Here is an 18,557-nt window from a genome sequence, read left to right on the forward strand (position 1 = left end):
TTCGTTGCTTTTCTTCTGTCTATAGCTCTGTTGTCACTGTTTAGTCTCTAAATTGTGTCCAACTCTTTGTGACCCCATGGACTGTATCCCACCAGGCTCCTCTGTTCGTGGCGCTTTCCAGGCAAGAATTCTGGGATGGGTTCCCGTTTCTTTCTCCAGGGGATCTTGCTGACCCAGGGATTAAACCTGAGTCTCCTGTATTGCAAGCAGATTCTTTATTGCAGGGCCACCTGGCAAGCCCATAATGGCCTGCCTTGGGGACCGTGCCCCTCTACCTGAATGTTAAACCAAATGTTATGCCCAAGTCGTGAAATCTCCCAATGACCACCAGGGAGCCGATATCCGATGCAAAAGCAAGAGAGTTTTTATTACCAAGCTCGAGCTGGGGCTCCCACCAATACCAACGCAGCAGCTATAGGGAGGAGCCCTGAGCTCTGGGTTACATTGCTTATATAGGATATTATCGCGCGAAAAATTAAAAAAACGGGAGTCTCCGGGTCTGATTGGTCACCTTCTGGTGAAGGGTTAGGTGTTGAGTTCTGATTGGTTCTCCTTTCCCGGGCTTGACTCCAATTTCCCGGGCTGGCCAAGGGTTCTGATTGGTTCGCAGGTGGTGGGGTGAGGTCAGGGGATTTCCAAAGGCTCTTTTCCCGGAACCTTACAAAATGGAGTAGCTTTGATTCTTCACCAAACTGCCTTTGTTCAGCTCACAAGGAGACACCCTGACCTGCCCACCTCTGAATGGCTGCAGGAAAGAAGAAATTAACACAACTCCTCCCCAAGACTGTGAAACCAGGAGATGTTTTATAAGACTATGGCCTTTTGATTTCACTGCTTCACCTCCTCCCCGTCTCTGTTCTATAAAAGAAATTAGCATCCAGACCCTGGTAAGATGGTACTCTAGAACTCTAGTTCACCATTGTTATGCCCAAGTCGCGAAATCTCCCAATGACCACCAGGGAGCCGGTATCCGATGCAAAAGCAAGAGAGTTTTTATTACCAAGCTGGAGCTGGGGCTCCCACCGTTACCGACGCAGCGGCTAAGGAGAGGAGCCCCGAGTTTTGGGTTACACTGCTTATATAGGGAATATTCAGGTGAAAGGGTAACAACGGGGGTGTTCAGGCTGAAGGACTACTGATTGGTTACCCTCATCTATAGGGTTGTGTGTGGATTTCTGATTGTTTTTTTTACTTCCACGGTATATCATTACTTCCAAGGTAAATCACAAAGGTAAATCATTACTTCCAAGGTAAATCACAAATTCTTGAACTTAAAGTCAGGAGGTTTAACCTAAGGGCTGATTGGCTCATGCACAGTGGGGCAAGTTTAGGCAATATCCAAAGTCTAAGTCTGTTTGCCCGGTACCTTTGCAAAATGGAGTTCTTTTACAAGATGGAGTAGCTCAGGCTCTTCAGCATCTTCTTGGATGGCTAACTCTTTGATAAAGTCACTATTCTTTGTGATAGCTTACGGTGAATGGTGCCAAGCTCGTGGTCTCTAAAGGAGAAAATTTCACTCCGGGACCAAAGACATAATCTCAGTCACTCAGAGCTTCATGCAGCATATATTTTATTAAAGTGAAAGGATAGAGAAAGCTTTTGACATAGACATCAGAAAGAGGTAGAAGAGTACCCTCTTTTTGAGGTTAAGCGGAGCTTTATACATTTTTCAGTTGGCTACTAAGCATAGGTAAAGGAATACTTCAAGGTTGCAAAACTTTTGCCAGACCTCTTTCCCACAACATATATCTTAGATAATATCAGCATAAGATTATCCAAGGAGAATGGGCTCCTGGGCACTGTGTCTTCAAGTGAGAAAGCAGTGATATGGGAAAACAGACTCCAAGGCAAGATTTGTTACAAATATAATCATTAATGTGGAGCCTAAGAAAAGCATTTTCAACCAGGAAGATATATTGTGATATATCATTAACTCTGGCCTTAAAGAAAAAAACAGTTTTCAAACAAGATATATTGTTGCAATGCAGAGCTTTAAGAAAAGTATGTCCTTGAGCAAGATGTATTGTTGCTTAAAGGGCCCATTGACTAAGGCAAAACAATGTGAAAAAAAAAAAAAAAAGAATGTTTGCCTGCTCCTCCTTAAGGGGCCTTGGACTCTCTATCAACCTGCCTAAGCTTTAATTCTCTCACTTGCCTCAACACCTCGTCTTCCAAATTATTGGTCTGCCGTGTAGTGAGCACAGCAAGCTTGGACTTAGTAGCTATAAGACAAAGGATTATCCACAAGAGGGTATCTACAGGTGGGATAAAAAATGTGGATTGTCCATCTTGTTTCTACTCCTTGAGATCCTAAAATGCCCCCTTTGTCATGCATAGTGACATGGTATAACGGTTATATTTTTACATAACAAATTATTCCAAATTTTAGCCCTGAAATTTCCTCATCATTTCTTGGCTCAGGAATTCACATGAGCCTCAGACTGGTGCCTCTGGCCCAGGGTCTTTCCTGAAGTTTCAGTCCAGCCGTGGGCCCGTCAGCTGCACTTGAGGCAGGAGATAGATTGGGTTCCAGGTCAGACATTTGAAGATGAAGTTCCAATACCCTGACCACCCAATGTGAAAAGCCGACTCATTGGAAAAGACCCTGATGCTAGGAAAGCTTGAAGGCAGGAGGAGAAGGGGATGATGAGGATGAGATGGTTGGATGGCATCACCAACTCAATGGACATGAGTTTGAACAAACTCTGGGAGATGGTGAAGGACAGGGAAGCCTAGTGCGCTTCAGTCCACGGGGTCGCAAAGAGTCAGACATGACTTAGCAGCTGAACAACAATAGCTTAGACATTTACAGACAGAAATAACTTTCAGATAGAAATAATAACAGGAACAAGGTAAATAGCTGGCTTTGCCTCTAGACAGACAATTAAGATTAATAGTAATGGCATTGGCAAGAGTCCTGTCCAGATAAGAGACAAAGACCACATAGTTCTCATCCTCAAGGTCAAGGCGACCTTCCTGACTGCACATGCACAGGGAGGCTCCTGGGGGGGGGGGGGGGGTGGGGGTCAAAAACGGAGGGCAATTTTAGCACAGAAATTCAACTTTATTCCATAAAGCATGGAACTCAGTTGCAGGCAGAGGAGGAACTGAGTTGGAATTTGCAGAAAATTGGTATAAAGAACAGCCTGGATGGACCAATTTCCATTTCCCTGGGGAGAGTTCTCCAGAAGGCAGGTAACATGCACTGTTACCTCCTCCATTGGAATATCAAACCTTTACCAAGTGATCACGACGAATGCCAGCTAGACAGCTGGCCCTTATCCGGAAAAAAATGATTTTGGAATGGCCACCAACCGTCCCCAGCGACTCCACATTGGGCCACATGAGAGCTTCTCCATACAGTAGCTCAACGGTTAAGAATCTGTCTGCAATACAGGAGATCTGACAGGAGATGCGAGTTTGATCCCTGGGCGTTCCATTCCTGGGTCAGGAAGATCTCCTGGAGGAAGAAATGACTCTCCAGTACTTTTGCCTGGGAAGTCCCATGGACAAAGATGTCTGGTGGGCTACAGTCCCCGCGGTTGCAAAGAGTCCAACTGGGCGACTAACACCAGCACCAAGCCTTGTCCCAGGGCCACCGACTCAGCTCCACCAGGGTGACAGAGCCTGCGTTTCTAATAAGCTCCACGGTGAAGCCGACACTGCTGGCCGCGGGACCGTCCCTTGAGAAGCACGGATGTATGTCACGTGCACAGAAGACAAAACGCGGCAGTGACACCAGACACTCAGTCTCCAGGGGGGACTGACAGGGCCCTGACCAGCGTCAGAGAGGGGAGCATAGCCCTGGTGGGTCGGTTCCCAGGCCCCCCGGAGCCCCGCGCAACCCCGCGCTCCGGAAGAACTGCGACCGGGCTGGATGCAAGGTCCCAGCAGCAGCGCGGCAACGACGCGCGGCGCAGGAGACAGCCGGGCTGCGAAATGATCCGGCGGGGCGGGGGGCGGGCCCCTAACTCCACCCCCTCCACCTCGGGCGAGTCCTTCTCTGTCCTGAGGCTCCGCCCCCCACCCCGCGCACCGCCCCCTTCTCTCCGGGTCCCTGGACTCCGGGGTGGGGCCAGTAGGACTTCCTCTCTCTGAATCGGAGAAAAAGAAAGCGAAACCCAACTTGATAGACTGGGAAACCGGAGATCAGAAACTGAAAGGCTTAGGGGAACTCTCCGGAGGTCATGTAACCTCCGGAGTGGTCATGCAGACCATTCTGCAGGAGCAGAGCCAGTCCTCCGACTCTTCACTCACTCATTCTTTCATTCTAGAAACATTTATTGAAATGCTGTGTGTCAGGAACTGTGCTGGATCACAAGGATAGCAACAAACACCACCGACTTGTCCGCCCTGTTGATGGCCTGGTAGCAGACAGGGCGTTCAAAAAAAGACCAAGACTGTGCGATGAAGCCATGGTCCCGGGAAGCCGAGAGCTGGGGCGGGGGGCTCCCGGAGAGCAAGTCTATTAGGCCTGGAGAAGGACGGAGGCTGGCTGACTTCTGAGGAGAAGCCCAGGTGGAAGATGAGAGCCCTGAATTGGAAGTTCTTGTGCAGCGAGGAGGCATTACATTCAGACAATGGAGGTGGAGCAAGGTGAGGCTGGGCATGCCAAGCTGAGCAGGTTGGAATTCCTCTATCCTCTCCCACCCCTGCAGTAGGGCACGGCGGTCCGTTCGCTTCCCAAAGGTATCTGAGGAAATGCACCAGTTACAAGTAAGGAGTAATGCATAAAAGACTGCTCAGCCTGGTTTCCCATTAATACCAGTGCACCTCTCCTCTGCAAAGCCAGGCCAGCAGCCGATGAGAGGGCTGGACAAGGGCCAAAGAGACCTACAGAGCCCTGAGCACCCAGGACTGCACAGGCAGGAGGGGTTCTGGAGTCAGTGTGATTTATTTTAGCCTCTGATATGCTTTCCTGGAAAAGACCCTGATGTTGGGAAAGATTGACAGCAGGAGGAGAAGGGGGAGACAGAGGATGAGATGGTTGGATGGCGTCATCGACTCAATGGACATGAGTTTGAGCAAACTCTGGGAGATGGTGAAGGAGAGGGAAGCCTGGCATGCTGCAGCCCATGGGTTGCAAAGAGTAGGGCACGACTGAGCAGCTGCACAGCGACAAATGCTTTCCTGTGGATGCTGTGTTTTCACCAGACACTTTAATGATGTTAGGAAACAGTAAGAAGAGGGTAGGGGGCTTCCCAGGTGGTGTGAGGGGTAAAGAACCCGCCTGCCAATGCAGAAAACATAAGAGACATGGGTTCAGTCCCTGGGTGGGGAAGAGCCCCTGGAGGAGGACATGGCAACCCACTCTAGTATTCTTGCCTGGAAAATCCCCATGGACAGAGGAGCCTGGCAGGCTACAGGCCATGAGGTCGCAAAGAGTGGGACCCGACTGAGTGACTAAGCACACACATGATTACTAAGCACTCACTGTTGGTAGGTAGTTAGGCATTGCAGCATCCAAGCTTGATAGACCTTTATCAAGCTGACAGCCTCACTGAGGAGGTGGCCATATCTGCACTATTCAGAACATCCATCTGAAATGCAAAGAATCTTTGCTTGAGCTAATTAGGCCCACGGAAGGGGAGAGGTGGAAGAGGTGCGACCCAGGCTTAGAAGAGGTGCAAGCCAGGCTGGAAGAGGTGAGACCCAGGCTTAGAAGGAGCTGTCCAGGGTAGCTGCAGAGACAGGAAACACACAGCTGGGGCTTGGCCAGAAAGGAGAATGTCTCTGGAAGCCCAGGATGACAGTTAGGTCAGCAGAAGTGGGATCAGGGGTGGTGGGTGGTGAGTTGGGTGCTGAGCCTGGAGGGCAACTCTCAAGGGCTATGAGTTTGACACTTACCTGGTAGAATATAGTGTCTTTCTAGTAGGGGAAGAATAGTTCACAATTCAGGCAAAAGGCTGTGAACCTCCTAAGAGCCTCATCTTGTCAGCTTTAGCATGGAGAAAAGATGCTAGGGAACCCAGGCTTAAGAATAAAAATCTTGATTGCAGTCTAAGCTCCTTCACTTCCTAGTCAAGGGGCCCAAGAGTAACCTAACTTGTTGGCCTGTCTCCTCATATGTAACATGACTGTGATGATCTTACTCCCCTCACAGGGTGGTTCTGAAGTGAGTTATTTTCTCAAGGTGGCACCCACATACTATGGCCTAGAGCATATAAGCTATTATTGTCTTATTATTAAATTACATCCCAAACAAGCCCCTGGGCTCTTTAGGGAACTACCTTCTAAGGTGCATATAGATGCAGCATGTACCAAAATCCCAGGCCAGGAGGCAAGAAGGGGAAGAGTGTGAAGCATCTGGGCACCAATGTTAAGGATATACTTGACCTACTGACAGTGAGTGATTCTTTAAACACTGAACTCCAGGCACCTCACTCACCTGTTCCTAGTTCTGCCCCAGGCAGTGACTTTTGCCCTGGCCAATTTTCACTTTTGCCAGTGGCTCTTCCTGAGTTCATTTCTATACAGGAGTCAAGGGGAGAACCTCCTGTGGTTTGAAGAAGTAGGATCATGCCTCAGATTTAAGTCTTCACTCTTCTTTGTATCAGCTGAAAAAATACATGCAACCTAAAAGTTTGGAGATATCTGTTATTCAGCAGAAACTTTTAGGACTGCAAGCCCAGGAGACAGCATCTCAAGTGACCCTGAGAAAACTGCTCTGAGAAGAAGGGGGCTGGGGAGAAGCCAGGTTATATAGATGTTTTGCAACAAAGGGCAGGTAGTTTGAATGCCAACTTTTTTTTTTATAAATTACAGAAAATAAGATATCCCAAGTTAAGGAATTTAGCGACTTTTCTTTGTATGTGCCTAGTCCAAGCTATGGTTTTTGGTTTTTCCAGTAGTCATGTATGGATGTGAGAGCTGTACCATAAAGAAAGCTGAGCACCAAAGAATTGATGCTTTTGAACTGTGGTTCTGGAGAAGACTCTTGAGAGTCCCTTGGACTGCAAGGAGATCCAAATAGTCCATCTTAAAGGAAATCAATCCTGAATATTCATTGGAAAGACTCATGCTGAAGCTGAAACTCCAATACTTTGGCTACCTGGTATGATGAACTGACTCATTGGAAAAGACCCTGATGCTGGGAAAGATTGACGGCAAGAGGAGAAAGGGATGACAGGATGAGATGGTTGGATGGCATCACCAACTCAATGGACATGAGTTTGAATAAATTCTGGGAGTTGGTGATGGACAGGAAGGCCTGGTGTGCTGCAGTCCATGGGGTCGCAAAGAGTCAAACACGACTGAGCAACTGAACTGAACTGAACTTGAACATTCTTTGGCATTGCCGTTTTTGGGGATTGGAATGAAAACTAGCCTTTTTTAGTCCTGTGGGCACTACTGAGTTTTCCAAATTTGCTGACATATTGAGTGCAGCATTTTAACAGCATCTTCTTTTTGTATTTGAAATAGCTCAGCTGGAATTCCATCATCTCTACTAGCTTTGTTTGTAGTGGTGCTTCTTAAGGCCCACTTGACTTGACACTCCAAGATGTCTGGCTCTAGCTGAGTGATCACACCATAGTGGTTTTTCAGGTATTACGATCTTTTTTGTATAGTTCTGTATATTCTTGCCACCTCTTCTTAATACCTTTTGCTTCTGTTAGGTCCATACCGTTTCTGTCCTTTATTGTTCCCATTTTTGCAAGAAATGTTCCCTTGGTATCTCTAATTTTCTTGAAGAGATCTCTAGTCTTTCTCATTCTGTTGTTTTCCTTATTTCTTTGCATTGATCACTGAGGAAGGCTTTCTTATCTCTCCTTGCTATTCTTTGGAACTCTGCATTCAGATGGGTTTATCTTTCCTTTTCTCCTTTGCCTTTCACTTCTTTTATTTTCTCAGCTATTTGTAAGGCCTCCTCAGACAACCATTTTGCCTTTTTAGATTTCTTTTTTGGGGGGATGGTTTTGATCATTGCCTCTTGTACAATGGTACGAACCTCTATCCATAGTTCTTCAGGCACTGTCTATCAGATTTAATCCTTTGAGTTTACTTATCACTTCTACTGTATAATTGTAAGGGGGTTGATGTAGGTCATACTGGAATGGCCTAGTGGTTTTCCCTACTTTCTTCATTTTAAGTCTGAATTTGGCAATAAGGAGTTCATGATCTGAGCCACAGTCAGCTCCTGGTCTTGTTTTTGCTGACTTCCTCATCTTTGGCTGCAAAGAATATAATCAATCTGATTTCAGTATCGACCATCTGGTGATGTCCATGTGTAGCATCCTCTCTAGTGTTTTTGGAAGAGAGTACCATGATGGCTGCTAGATGGCAAGTATTCTCCTTCCTGAGTTTCTTTAGGGCTCACCAGTTCACCGTCAGCTGTGGCTGCAATGGCTGGTGACTGTGACATCCTTGTTTACTGATATGGCCGGAAATATTCCATTTCTCATTTGTAACTAGGAAGTAACAAGCCTGTGTTCTCCCATTAGACCCCAGCAGAGGGCCCCATAGAGCATGCCAGACTTCAGGCCAGGGAGCTGCTCTGTGTGGCCTCCTCCCCTTCTTTTGGGTGCCACCACATTGAAATTGGTTCCATCCAAGTTTTCCCAATGTGGCTGAAGAATGTCACCAGCCATATCAGTAGACAAAAGATATTGCAGCCATCACGCCAGCAGCCACTGCATTTTTTGACCTGTGACTGTACGTCCTTCAGGGATTCAGGATGAGGAAAAGCAGGATGCTGGCCCTAGACAGCCAAGGTGCATATCAAAGGAATAATTTCAAGGAGCCCAGACTCTTGCATCTTCCCATGCATAGAATAAGTGCTGAATTCATGAACTTGGGATGTCTGGTTTTTCTTTAAGTAACAATAACTTTGTTAATATTTTCACTACCTGGATTTTGTTGCAAAAACTCCTATATGTTCTGGCTCCTCTCTGACCTGTTTGCTGCCGTCCCTAAGAGCAATCTGAGAGGCTGTCTTCCAGGGTAAGTCCTCAGCAAGTCCACCAGGTAAAATATAATTCTCAATTTTTTTAGGTGTGTAGTTTTTTTTTTTAAAGTCAACATTGTAGCCCAGCACTTGGAAAAGGGGCAGTTCTGGGTCTTTGTGTAGGGGGCAGGTGACCCTCTATAACCACAGGAGTCTTTGTGGGGAGGATACTTGTTGTCCAGGCTTCTTAGCTGAGCCAAGGAGGATGGAGGTGGGCTTTCCAAAATGAAATTTTACTCCTCATCCCCAAAGCCCTCCGGGAGGGCTCATCTTTGGGTCTATTTGACCTTGGTCCCCCACTTTCTACTCATTTCCATCCTGAAGAAATCAAATGAGCTAAACTTCAGGGAGGGCTTGGGACTTCCCTGGTGGTCCAGGGAACCCTTTGCTTCCAATTCAGGGGGCACAGGTCCGATCCCTGGTCAAGAAACCAAGATCTCACACGACATGCAGAGTGGTCAAGAGATTTAAAGGTGGGTGGAGGGGGCGGTGCTTGAAGAGGATAAGGAAAATTGAGAAAGGAGCCTGATGTAGGTCTGGGTGAGGAGGGGGCTAAGGGGGTAGCTCCCTAGCATGCTTGAGAATCCCTACGGGCGCTGGAATGTTCCCAGTGAACCTACAGCAGAAGTTTGATACCCAGTTATCAATGCATCTGTTCAAACAACCAAAGGTTAAGGTTAGCTAGGTTCCAAGCTACCTTCGGCTTTGGATGACTCGGGGCTGCTTGAGCAGAGGTTCTCAAACTGCCAGAAACTTCAGAAGGGCCGGATAAAGCTCGGGTAGCTGGGTCCTGCTCCCGAGTTTCTGGGGCAGCAGGTCTGGGTGCGGGCCGAGAATCTGCATTTCCCGCAAGCTCCTAGGGATGCTGTTGGTGCGGGGCGCACCTAGAGTGCTTCTGGGAGGATACAGCTGAGGGTGCTGGGCGCAGCGACCTCGGGAGGCGCCGGTGCGCAAGTGCTCTACCCGTTCGGTTTCGGTTTCGGTTTCCTTTCCGATTCAGCAGCCCTGAAAACTCTACGAGTTTCGTTTCCCCGAGGCTGGATGGGAGATGAGGGACGGGGAGGCGGGGGCAGCGAGCTGGGGGCGGCGCTAGCGCTGCATAAAGCCGAGGAGGGCCAGCGCCGGGAGCCCGCCGGTCACTGCGCTGGGGACGGGTAAGTGTAGCGCTCCTGGGTCTGGGCACCCTCCGCGAGTCGGGGCATTTGGGCGTTTGGCTGGGAGTTGAGCGCTCTGGGATGCCGGTATTGCGCAGACTAGGAGAAGGCGATGGCACCCCACTCCAGTACTCCTGCCTGGAAAATCCCATGGACGGAGGAGCCTGGTAGGCTGTAGTCCACGGGGTCTCGAAGAGTCGGACACAATTTAGCGACTTCACTTTCACTTTTTACTTTCATGCACTGGAGAAGGAAATGGCAGCCCACTCCAGTGTTCTTTCCTGGAGAATCCCAGGGACGGGGGAGCCTGGTGGGCTGCCGTCTATGGGGTCGCACAGAGTCGGACACGACTGCAGCGACTTAGCACGCGATAGTGATGATGACATGATGATGGTAATACAGTGTTGGCTGGGTTCAGAGCATAATTGATGCTGCTTTCCCACCGACACGCTGCTGAGGCTCTTGAGTGACGCATCAAAAGCAGCAGGACGCCCCTCCTGTCCTCCAAGCACTGGCGACTTTTCTGCCTGAAGAAACAGGAAGGTGGAGCAGAGCGTGTAAAAAGGGTCTCCGAGGGAGCTAAGGAGTGCAAGCCAGACAAGTCTACGCCGGGGAGGTATCCTTGGAAGCGCAAGGACCCAGGGATCTTCCCCAGTCTCGCTGGAAGCAGGGGTGTTGTAGCGGAGGGTCTCCGCGGACAGGTTTTGCCTAGGGGACCGTCCCTATAGAGATGGGGCATGCGCAGAAGTGCCCTCCGCGGAGTACATATCACCCAGGGGATGGAGAGCTGCTTCCCGCAGCTTGCGCAGTGGGATGCAATGGTGTGGGGCCGGCGCAGTTAGTTTTCCGGGTGGAGCGAGGTAGGACAGTCCTGGGGGCTGGCCGAAAGCCCAGGTATTGCTGAGACCTGCAGCCCGCAGAGCAGCCGGGGGGTGGCATTCTCAGAATTAATAAGTCAAATTTTAAATCAAGTGTTTTGTTGGACTTAGGGAAGTAGGAGGGGATGTGTTGATTTCTTCTTTATTGTAGTCATTCGCAGGCGGCTGGGTCAGGATGCTTCTTGTTTTAGTTTTGCATCCTGGGTTGGGGGCCACTGTGCTTACTCTAAGCTGTAGGGAACATCCCTTTAATGATTAACTTGTGGCGAAAGCAATAGTGTTGCAGAAAGGGGGACCGCTCAGGGCCGGTAACTGAGTTCTTATCTAACACTCGGAAATGGATCGTCCAAGGAGACACACACGTGCTGACAAAGCAAGAGATTTTATTGGGAAAGGGTACCCGGTGGAGAGCAGGAGGGTAAGGGAACCCAGGAGAACAGCTCTGCCAAGTGGCTCGCAGTCTTGGGTTTTATGGTGATGGGATTCGTTTCTGGGTTGTCTTTAGCCAATCATTCTGACTCAGGGTCCTCCCTGGTGGTGCACACCTTTTTCCGCCAAGATGGATGCCAGCGAGAAGGATTCTGGGAGGTGGTTGGACATGTGGTGTCTCCTTTTGACTTCTCTTGAACTCTTCTGGTTGGTGGTGGCTTATTAGTTCCCTGTTCCTTACCAAGACCTCCTGTCATAAAATAACTGATGCAAATGGTTACTGGGGTGCCTGGCCAGGGTGGGCGGTTTCAGTCAGTGTCCTTCCCCTAACAATAGAATATAAAGGTAAAAGTAAATGACACAGATCTAATATGGTGTCAGATTTGTTACTCCCTATTACAATCGTAAACAGTTTAAATGTCAGTGAGTTTTTGGAAGGCAAAACACTTCCATGAGAAAAAGCAAATATAAGTTCTTAAAGGATTACCTGGACTGAATTATTTGGGCTGTTCAGTTCGGCAAGTGCAGCCAGATGCTGAATGTGACGAGTTAGTAAAACACTGATTTTTATTACTGAGATAGCTTTGCCCCAGAGATCCAAATTGATTTTCAAAGACTACCTGAGATAGGTACAGATATTTAAGATGTACAGACAAAACTCACAAGACTTGGTTTTCAGGGAATGTCACTTTATGAAACGAAGAGAGAGATTTCTTTTTTCTCAAAACTTCCATGGTCATCGAGTGCTAGCCCTGGGGATCAATGATGCCACATGGCCGGGTACAGTAAGGTCAGCGGAGGTTGTCGTCTTTAACCCGGGGCCCCAGCTCCAGCCTAGGAGCCCCCGGACACACGAAATCTTTCCAAAGGCAGGGGGATGGATGGTGGTTAAGAAATAAATTGCCAGATTCCATAAGCATTCTTTAAAGTTGATCACCTTTCAAAATCACATTTCACTGTACAACAAACCGAATCTATCACTCCCCCACACTTTTTTTTTTAAACAAGCTTGCCCTTTCACCTTGGCCTTTCAGTGTGGATCCAAAATCTGCATAGGCCTTGGGGGAGGGTCCCTAGAGAATATACAAGAAGAGTATCAGAAAAAAAAAAAAGTGTTGATTCAGTACACTGACAGCAAGTCTCTCTGCTTTATCCTTCAACCTTAGAATTTAAATATTTAAGGTTTACAAAAGGGCTCAGGGAACTGTGAACTTCCTTCAAAGCACATCCCCTCTGCATCGTCACCATTCTCAGCAATGGGATGTATGGCGATGAGCACTGACAGGGATTGTATTCATCGGGTTTTGGTCTAATTTGTATGTTTTGCCTGATTCCAAGGCGGTGTTGGAGGAGAGCTCTGCATTTCTGCCAACTAATCAGCACTACATTGTCAAGTAAAAGGAAGGTATATTGAGGTAAGTGCTTTATACTTTTTATAACATTTATTTCAAGCCCTAGGAAAAATATATTTTCATTTACTTTTATCCAAGATTATTACATATTATAAGTCTTAATATTTAGAAGTTTATGGTCCCAGAAAAATTATAATTTTTTAACATATATTCCAGTGGTTAGGACTCAGCACTTTCACTGCTGGGACCTGAGTTCAAGCCCTGGTCAGGGAACTAAGACCATGCAAGCTATGCTATATATATGTGTGTGTGTATATATATATATATATATATATATATATATATATATGTATAAAATGTGTGGGTATTATTAAATGTTTAGAATCCCTCATCTACATTGGAAAGAGTCTTACCGTAATTTTATTTTTAAACATAAATTTTTAAATGCAGAAATTTCATTCTTTGTTGCTGTTTAACTTTATGGTGAAAAAATTGTTCACCCTGTAATCATGATGGGAAATACAGAGTTTTAAAAAAGCTTTTGGCATCCGGAAGCATGTCTCTGAAGATCACTGAGCTGGGATGGAGCATGCCTTCATCTGACATTCGGTTCCTTGGAGTTCTCCTGTCGTTTCTTTCCAAGCTCCCCCTCTGCCTCAGTGTGTCTCATGGTGGGTTTGGTTCCATGATTCAGCTCCTGAATTGTGTTAATCCTGATGTGCTTGATTTATGCTGAACTGATAAAGGAAGAAGATGGTTCTTTCTGGCTTGGATATCAAAGAACCTGATTCACCTGAATCCAATCTAAATGGAAGTGACGATATGGTGAGGGAACATGAAATGGTAAGTTGATGCCTGAAAACCACTATCCACATGGACATGAACTGTGTTCACCTGTGGGCTGCCCATTGATAACAGTGATACCATTGCTGCCCAGGGATGCGCGCTTCCTCATCTCTCCAGGGGTTGGATGTGGATGCAAAGATGTGACTCATTCTGCTTGGGCCCTTCTTGCAGCCAAATGCCATTAGTGTTTTGCCTTAGCTGATCCTGAAAGTGAAAGTGTTAGTCACTCAGTCATGTCTGTCTGTAACTCCATGGACTGTAACCTGCCAGGCTCCTCTGTCCATAGGATTCTCCAAGCAAGAATACTGGAGTGGGTAGCCATTCCTTTCTCTAGGAGATCTTCCCAACCAAGGCGTCCTTAGTTCAGTCTCGAGCTCAAGCCTCCTAAGTGCCATTGTGATATCTCCGACAGTGAAGCCATGTGGTATCTTTTCTCCCAGGAATGAGACATATTTTTGGTGGGAATCAAACTTGGCTTCTGGAATCAGTTCAACCTAAATTTGATTCCACTGCCGACACTTGCAGCTGTAAGATCTTGGGTGGTTACTCCTCCCTTTAGAAGCCTGGTTTTCCATTTCTAAAATGAAAATAATAAGAGCATTTACTTTGTGCAGCTGTTGAGAGGAGGTAGAGGCTGGGCACTTAGAAAGAGCTCTGTTTATTGCTGTCATATGTTTTAAAGCAATGGCTCTTCAGCTTCTTTCCAATTGACTCCATTTTAATCATCAGTTGTTAACAATATTTTAAACAATATTATAAACCACACCAAAGGACACAGAGAAATAAGAAATTCACCCATCTTTCCAGCACCATGATATAACTGTTGTCTCTTGCCTGGCTGTAACTGGCAAGGTATAGGGCAGTAGGAACTCATAATGCTCACACCCACATGTTTGAATGTTGTTGTTGTTGTTATTCTAGAGAAGGAAATGCAACCTACTCCAGTATTCTTGCCTGGAGAATCCCATGGACGGAGGAGCCTGGTGGGCTCAGTTGCTAAATTGTGTCCTACTCTTTGTAACCCCATGGATTGTAGCATGCCAGGCTCCTCTGTCTTCCATCTCCCAGAGTTAAATTCATGTACATTGAGTCAGTGATGCTATCTAACCATCTCATCATTTGCCAAGCTCTTCTCCTTTAGCCTTCAATCTTTCCCAGCATCAGAATCTTTTCCAGTGAGTTGACTCTTCGTATCAGGTGAATCTAGCTTGGCCTTTCTGGCCAGGTTGAACAAGGTGTATCTTATGACCCAGAAATTCCACTTCTAGGTGTTGACCTTGGTTCTCAGAGTATGATCCCCAGAGAAGCAACATTAATATCTCTGGAGAAGTTTGAAATGCAAACTATCACCCTCACACACCCTTCCCCAGACCTAGTGAACTAGAAATTTCAGGGGTGGGACCTACCATCTCTGTTTCTACAAGCCTTCTAGGTGATTTTTCTTTGTGCTGAAGTTTGAGATGCATTTGCCATGTTTGTACAGCACTTTTTTTATAAGCAAAACCAGAAATAACACAAGTGTCCATGAGTAGTGGAATGCATACATAGATTGTGGTATGCAGTAGAATTCCACACAGCAGTGAAAAGTAATGAGCTAGACTTCAGGTATCGTGATGGCTGCGTCTAAAAAACAATGGTGTGGCTGGTGACTCTATGGTTCGGGCTCAACACTTTAACTGCCATAGGTTGGATTCAATCTGTGGTTGGGGAACTAAGATCCCCTGGAAGCCACATGGCATGGCCAAAAAAAAAAGTAAATAACAATAAGTAGACTGTGGTGAATCCCCTAGAATCAGGTCACAAAAGAAATATACTGTATTATTCCATTTATATAAAGATCCAGGCCACCATAAGCCATGTATTTTTTAGGGAAAGATGGGTGAGTGGTGAAACGAATGAAGAGCAAGGACATAGTTTTCATAAACCTGGAAATAGAGGGACCCTCTAAGGTAAAGGGGTTTTAGGAGGAAGATGCCTGGGGAGGGGTGGACAAAGTGTCTCAAGTACAGGGAGTATGTGTTTTCTTAACCCAGGTGGCTGGCACATGCATTTTGGCTAATTATTGTTCATGTTTTATAAACTCTTGGGAATGAGTGATATAAAGAAATGAAAATAAAAAGAACCCATAAGGAGGGCTCAAATAGGCCACTGATGAGTATGAAGGTACAGCCAGGTATGTGCATAGCCACCACAAGGCTTTCCCTGGGGATTCAAGCTCCAAATCTTTCTTAAGTGTCATTATTGAGAAAACTCACACAGGACACTTGTTTAAAAATAGTGGGGAAGATTTTATTCAAGACTATTGCAATAGAGGAGAGAGCTTGAACTTAGTGTGGATGCAAGGACAAGTGGGCAGGATAGAGGAGAGGAGAAGGAATTGCCAAGAGTAATTTGGGAAGGGTAATGGGAGGTGAAGAATTGATGTTTTCGAAGTGTGTTGCTGGAGAAGACTCTTGAGAGTCCCTTGGACTGCAAGGAGATCAAACCAATCAACCCTAAAGAAAATTGGTTACCACAGCTTTAATAATAATTATGGAAATCAGGTCATGTTAACCCTCCAACTCTTTTGTTTTTCAAAGTCATTTGACTATTCTAGGAGTATTTAGACTATTTAGATTTACTGTGATTGTTAACATAATTGCACTTGGAAAGATCATTTTGCTATTTGTTTTCTGTTTGCCGTATTCTTCATTTCCTCTTTTTCTGCTTTCTTTTGAATTAACCAAGTTTTCTATGATTTCATTTTATCTCCTTTATTGGTTTATTGAGTAAAACTATTTTAGGGAGTATATCATGTCTTTAATTTGCCAAGTTTACCTTCAAGCACTAATATATTATTTCATATATAAGAACCTTATGATAATGTGTGTCCATTTCTCTCCTCCCAGCCTTCATGCCATTTTTGTCATGAGTTTTTTATTTTATCAATATTTTAAGTCCCCACATTACATTGTTATTTTTTTTGAAATGGCCAATGTCTTTTAAAGATATTTAAGTAATAAAAAAGTATAGTAGTCACCATTTCTGGTGTAAATTCCTTGGTGTAGGTTAAAATGTCCATCCAATATCATTTTCCTTTGGCTTGAAGGGCATCCTAAACATTTCCTGTAGTGCAGGTCTGCTAGTGATGAATTCATTCATTTTTGTGCATCCAGAAAAATCCTTACTCACTTTCTCATTTTAAAAGATATTTTTTTCTGAGTAGAAAATTTTAGGTTGATGATTTTTCTCAGTACTTTAACAAAGTTGCTACACTGTCTTCTCATTTGCATAGTTTCTACTGAGAAATATGCTATAAATCTCATGTTTATGCCTCTGTACATAACATGTCGCTTTCTGGCTGGCATTCTGTCATTATCACTGATTTTGACCGATTTGACTATAGAGTGCCTTGATATAGTTACTTTATGTTTCCTTTGCTCTGGGCTCATTGAGCTTTGGGGATCTTTGCGTTTTCATCCAGTTTGAGGACATTGTAGCTATTATTTCTTCAAATATTTATTTCTGTTTTACCCTCATTCTCTTGATTGGGGAGCTTCAATCACCTGTATACATTAGGATGACTGAAGTTGTCCATCTTTGATGGAACGTGACCTGCAGGCTATGATAGAGATCTCCCATTCTGCCTCTTCCAGGAGTCCAAGGGCAACCTTTACAGCCAATATGAGGAGAAGGTGCGGCCATGCATTGACCTCATCGACTCTCTGCGGGCCCTGGGCGTGGAGCAGGACCTGGCCCTGCCCGCCATCGCCGTTATCGGAGACCAGAGCTCGGGCAAGAGCTCCGTGCTGGAGGCCCTGTCTGGGGTTGCCCTCCCCAGGGGCAGTGGTAAGCACTTGCCTTCTGTGTTGGTTAGCTCAGGCTGCAGTAACAGAGGACCTCAGACTTGAGCTTAAACAATAGAAGTTTACTTCTCAAAATTTGGGAGGCTAGAAGCCCAAGATCAAGGTATTACCAGGGTTGGTTTCTCCGGAGGCCTGTGTCCTCCGCTTACAGATGACTATCTTCTCCTTGTGTCTTCTGGGGGATGGTGGAGAATGTTTGCAGAAGTTTGGGGTTTCCCACTGCAGTGTACCACCTGGGCTGATGGAAAACACTGGGGTGAAGCAAGAGATCTAAAGTAGGGGATTTCAAGTCAAATTCCATCTGAAATGTAAATCCTAGATGCACATTCGTGAGTCATCCCAGATAGGACGCCTCAGAGAGTCAAAGGGTGAGAACAGGGAGTTTGCAGTTTTGGGAGCCTCCCAGATGATTATATACAAATTTAAGAACCACTGGTCTAAGACCACCATATAGGACTGTTAGCAGCAGAGTACAGACCTGATGAGTAGTGGTTTCCTAGGTATTGTTACAAGATGTCCTCTCGTGCTGAGGCTGAAAAAACTTGAGAAGGAAGGCGAGTGGAAAGGCAAAGTCAGCTTCCTGGACAGAGAGATTGAGATTTCAGATGCTTCACAGGTGGAAAAGGAAATCAGTAAAGGTAAGTGTCTCATGATTGTTCTTCATGCCTATTTGGATATCTGGTCAACCAGGTGAAATAGATGGGGTCTGCCTGTCACTGTCCCCACTCTCCCCTTTCTAGGCTTGTTCTGGTCCCTCAGGAACCTTCCCTTCCCTCCATCAGGCCCCCAGCTCTCTTGTATTTTCTCTTTTTTTTTTTTTTACTCTCATTAAGACCAGTGCTTTGGACAGAATCTGACCTCGGTAATTTATTACTTAGTATGTAAGTACATATCTGAGCATAATGTGAATTTTGAAGCTTGTCTTCAAATACGGAGTATTTGTCCTTTATTCAAAGGCCTCCCCGCTCCACAGATCTGATGTCAAGGTGTGGGGCCAGGGGACACCTTCACCTGTTAACCAGCTTTCCAAAATGCTGGCTGGAACACCACTGAATCCTGTTCAGAACTGGAAGTCTTTTTCTTCCAAGAGTGGGATGCATGTGCTTGAA

General features: G+C 46.0%; 1 protein-coding gene across 2 annotated transcripts in view; it reads left to right on the plus strand.

The window, feature by feature from the left end:
• MX1 (MX dynamin like GTPase 1) overlaps nt 4,128-18,557 on the plus strand; it is a 35,061-nt gene continuing 20,631 nt past the window's right edge. The window contains exons 1-5 of one of the 2 annotated variants that reach the window (XM_018051653.1): nt 4,128-4,596; nt 12,744-12,820; nt 13,504-13,600; nt 17,239-17,431; nt 17,949-18,086. In XM_018051653.1, coding sequence (XP_017907142.1) covers nt 13,511-13,600; nt 17,239-17,431; nt 17,949-18,086 — 421 coding nt within the window. In that variant the 5' untranslated portion in view covers nt 4,128-4,596; nt 12,744-12,820; nt 13,504-13,510. Of the gene's footprint in view, nt 4,597-9,997; nt 10,099-12,743; nt 12,821-13,503; nt 13,601-17,238; nt 17,432-17,948; nt 18,087-18,557 lie in introns of those variants that run through there. The other variant, XM_018051649.1, reaches the window with a different exon arrangement.

Source organism: Capra hircus, chromosome 1, assembly GCF_001704415.2.
Source record: "Capra hircus breed San Clemente chromosome 1, ASM170441v1, whole genome shotgun sequence".
Classification (NCBI taxonomy): Eukaryota; Metazoa; Chordata; class Mammalia; order Artiodactyla; family Bovidae; genus Capra; species Capra hircus.